At 43.1% G+C, this 4,404-nt stretch overlaps 1 protein-coding gene across 1 annotated transcript; it reads right to left on the reverse strand.

The window, feature by feature from the left end:
* Window positions 1–499: 499 nt before the first annotated feature.
* On the reverse strand, window positions 500–4,192 carry LOC130712282 (uncharacterized). Its single transcript, XM_057562117.1, has one exon. The coding sequence runs from the start codon at window positions 4,190–4,192 to the stop codon at window positions 500–502; it is 3,693 nt and encodes a 1,230-aa protein (XP_057418100.1).
* Between the last annotated feature and the right edge of the window lie 212 nt (window positions 4,193–4,404).

The following is a 4,404-nucleotide window of genomic DNA, read 5'->3' on the forward strand; positions in this document are numbered from 1 at the left end:
TGATGATCAAAGATCATCCATGGGCCACCCCTCATGACTTTATTCCTCCTGTCTTCATGCAAATCAAACTTTTTTTTTTGAAAAGAGAAAGGATAATTCATTGATAAAATAGCCTTGGGAACAAACTCTCCCAAGTAAGATAGAAAAGACAACAAAGCAAGAAAAAAGAAAGAGGAAACTACATAACAGCTAAAGGAAAATGACTACAAAGGAAAAGATACAAGAAAGCTAGCAATAGTGAGCATGAGCAACTAGGTACCACACGCTCCAAGATTGCACCCCATAGAAGAAAATGAAGCAAGCCAGCAACTAGGAGCAACACCTCTTGAAAACTCAGCACCTGTACAGCACAGTAGGCAACTCGTACCATGGTCCACTTCACTACAATACATTAAGAAAGTTAGCTGCATAAATAAAATACATGCACAACAACCCACGCAGCTAACTTCCAAGTGCCAGTGGCCTCTCAAATTCATCAAGGATGGAACCTGGAAATTAGTCATTGCCTTAAGATTTCATTAGCAGTGTCTAAACCAGCAAAGTAAGACCAGATATGCAGCTCTCTCCAACATCCTGATTTCGCTAAATAATCAGCTAAAGGATTTGATTCCCGATAAATGTGGCTGATGCTAATACAGTCCACCTCTACACATAGTGCATCAATTAAATTGAGGTCTTGAATCAGTTTCCAAGGCCTGTTTACCTGGTTCAAGGTCCAGCCTACTGCAATCGTTGAGTCGCTTTCAATTTGGATGTGCCTTAGGTGATATTGTTTGCAAAAGATTAAAGCTTGGAGAATGGCTTTCACCTCTGCTTCGTAGGCCCAAAGTTCTCCCACAGCCTTGGAGAATACCCCAATAATTTGCCTTCTTGAATTTCTGAGAACACCACCCACTCCACTTCTGCCCGGGGCTCCTAGTGCAGAGCCGTCCACATTAAATTTCAGAACGCCTACCGGTGGAGGAAACCATCCATTTTTCCGATTCCTAACAGCCCTCACATTGAGCCTTAAATTCTCAAAGTTCAGAAGGAAGTCACTCGCTGTGTAAGAACAGTCCCTCCAACAAGCTTTTACCCACCAAGATATTCGGGATAAATGCAAGTCCCAAGTGGCTTCCATCGAAAATGGCTTATTGTTAAATATCAGATCATTCCTACTTAACCAAACAGACCACATCAATGCATATGGAATGAGTTCCCATAGGGTACCATCAGATTTGGCACACAGTTCAGGCCATTCAATCAGCAAGCTTTCCAATTGTTCCGGGCAGCACCACACCAAACCTTCCCTATTCATAATATCACACCAGAGTTTCCAGATTTTTGTGCAATGCAGTAATAGATGCTTCGTTGATTCCATAACCAACCCACACAAACTACATCTCCCCTGATTCTCAACTAACAACCCACGTTTTACTAGATTTTCCCTCACAGCAATTCTGTTCAAGGATGCTTGCCATACAAATATGCTGATTTTTGGTGGTACAACTTTACGAATCCTTTTTGGTACCTTGAATTCATCACTTTTCATGGTGTTTTGTTCTGCTAGAATGCAAATAGCTTTAAATGAGAAGAGGCCTCTTTGATCACCTTGCCAGAAAATACCATCTTCCCCTTTACTTGGGAGATAGGAATTTATTGTGCTGTAGAAACAACTTTCTTCATCAGTTTCCCATCCCAAGCAATGTCTTCGAAGCTCTATAGACCATGTCCACACTCTCTGTAGGCATATTCCCATCTCATTAACAAAAGCATCCTTCTTAACCGCCAAAGCATAGATCCGAGGGAAGGTCAGATGGAGAGGAGCTTGCGCAACCCACGGGTCAAGCCAAAACCGCACCGCACTTCCACTTCCCACTTTACATCGGATTTGATTCCGGAAAGCTTTGGCTAAGATCGAGTCCTCGTATAAAGTCTTCAGAATATCTTGCCAAACATAAGAGCAGTCATTGTAGCGATCAACCACTGAGTGAAGGATCAAACATCTGTTATCCCACCCGTATTTTGTACAGACCACTTTCCTCCACAGCGCATTTTTTTCAGTACCAAATCGCCAAGCCCATTTGAGGAGCAAAGCCTTATTTTTCCATCCCATAAATCCTAATCCAAGACCACCATATTGTTGAGCTTTGCATATCTGCTCCCATGCTACCCAGCTCACTTTCCGTTGACCCTCCCTGTTGCCCCAGAGGAATGATCTCATCAATTTCTCAAACTGAACTACCACTCCCACAGGTGCTTTAAAAATTGACATGTAGTATATAGGGACCGCAGCGATAATAGCCTTAAGGATCACAAGTCTCCCACTCAGAGAGAGAAATTTCGATCGCCAGGGAATCAATCTGACCCTCATCTTCTCTATTAGGGGCATCCAGGCTTGTTTTCTTCTAGGATTTCCACCAAGGGGGACCCCAAGATAAATGAACGGTATTTGACCAACACTAACCTCAGCTATCTTAGCCAGCTCAGTCACCCTTTCCGGGCAGATTTTGCACCCAAACAACTGCGATTTGGTGAGATTCACCTTCAACCCAGATGCCCAAAGAAATGCCTCCAAGGTATCATTTATTTTACCTAGCTGTATAGGACTGTTTTCACAAAATACGAGCGTATCGTCTGCGAATTGGAGATGGTTCATGGTTAATTCCTCACCTAATTTGAAGCCACAGTAGTGTTCATCTTGCAGTAGCAGGTTTAGCATACACGATAGAACATTCGCGCATATGTTAAAGAGCAAAGGGGAGAGTGGGTCTCCTTGTCTCAACCCTTTCTCAATAGCGAAGAAATCTGTCGGCGAGTCGTTCACTAACACAGCAAGCGTAGCTGATGAGATGCACCCATGGATCCATGTCATCCATCTCCTCCCAAACCCCATTTCCTTCATAGTGCCAATAGGAAAATTCCAGTCCACATTGTCGTAGGCTTTTGCAAAGTCAATTTTCAGCATCAATCCCCCATCCTCACATTTAGACATCACATCCACAATTTCATTCGCAATCATTATGCATTCTGAAATCTGGCGACCCCTTGTAAATGCAAACTGGTTTTCAGTGAGAATGCCCGGCATTACTAATTGCAAACGTCTAGCCAATACTTTGGCAATTAGTTTGTAGACACTGCCTATTAAACTTATTGGCCTGAAGTCTGAAGCTGAACAAGGATCATCCGATTTTGGTATCAAGGTAATAAAAGCAGCATTTAGCCCTCTCACCAATTTTCCATGAGAGTAGAAATCGTGGAATACCAGGGCAATTTCATCTTTTATAATGCTCCAAAACTCTTTGAAGAAGGTGAAATTAAAACCGTCTGGCCTAGGCGCACGGTTTCCGTCACAGGATTTAACTGCTTCCCAGATTTCCGCTTCAGAGAATTCCTCCTCGAGCAAGTCCCTCATAGTCGTGCTTAGCTTAGGCAAATTTGGACATCGGATTACTACCTTCGTTCTACCCTCTTGCTTAAAGAAGTTGTTGAAGTGAGAGAAGAGGGCACGTTTAATTGTTGTCGGGTTATTCAGATCTTCCCCATTATAAACTAGATGAGTCAGATTTTTTCGTGCCTCCCTCACCTTGCAAACTCTGTGAAAGAAGCTTGAATTCCGATCCCCTTCCCTAATCCATCGGATTCTGGATTTTTGTAACATTCGGCTCTCATGAACTCTGTATTCTTTCCAAAGCTGATTCAACGTTTCCAGCCTCTCCTTACGCAGCTGGTTATCAATACCCTTTCTCTCCATTCGATTTACCACCTCTTGCAGCTGATCTTCGAGTACTTTAATTTTTTCGGACCCCCAAACTCCTCTACTTTTGTTCCACTCCCTGATTTTAGTCCTTAGCCCTTTTAGTTTCTTCATTAGAGCAAAGCTGGACCACCCTTCCACTACCGCCGAGCACCACCACCCTTCCACCATCTTCTTGAACCCGTCTTCCAGCAGCCAATAGTTAAAGAAACATAACAGTTTAGGGCCAAAATCATTTGACCCCAAAGATAATGATACCGGTCTATGGTCTGAGACACTCCAGTCTTCTACCGATTGATTGGCTCCATCAAAATAGATTATTGCATCATCATTCAATAGCCAACAATCTATCCTGCTCCAAATACCATCTCCTCTTGTACTGCCCCAAGTAAATTCACCCCTTAAGAGCGGAAGATCAATTAATTCATAGGTCTCCACAAAATGTTTAAACATCATATCTCCAACCAAGCTACTGTTTGTCCCCTTACGCTCCTCGTCATTCAGTGTGGCATTGAAATCGCCGCCTATCACCACTGCCTTGTGTCAACTCTAGACCCACACTAGCAAAGAAAGCCCCTCTATTTCCCTCATCATTCGGACCATATACATTCACAATTAGACAGTTGGAAGAGCCATTCCCAAAACTAACCTCAAGTACCAGGAAATGT

This window comes from Lotus japonicus, chromosome 4, assembly GCF_012489685.1.
Source record: "Lotus japonicus ecotype B-129 chromosome 4, LjGifu_v1.2".
Lineage (NCBI taxonomy): Eukaryota > Viridiplantae > Streptophyta > Magnoliopsida > Fabales > Fabaceae > Lotus > Lotus japonicus.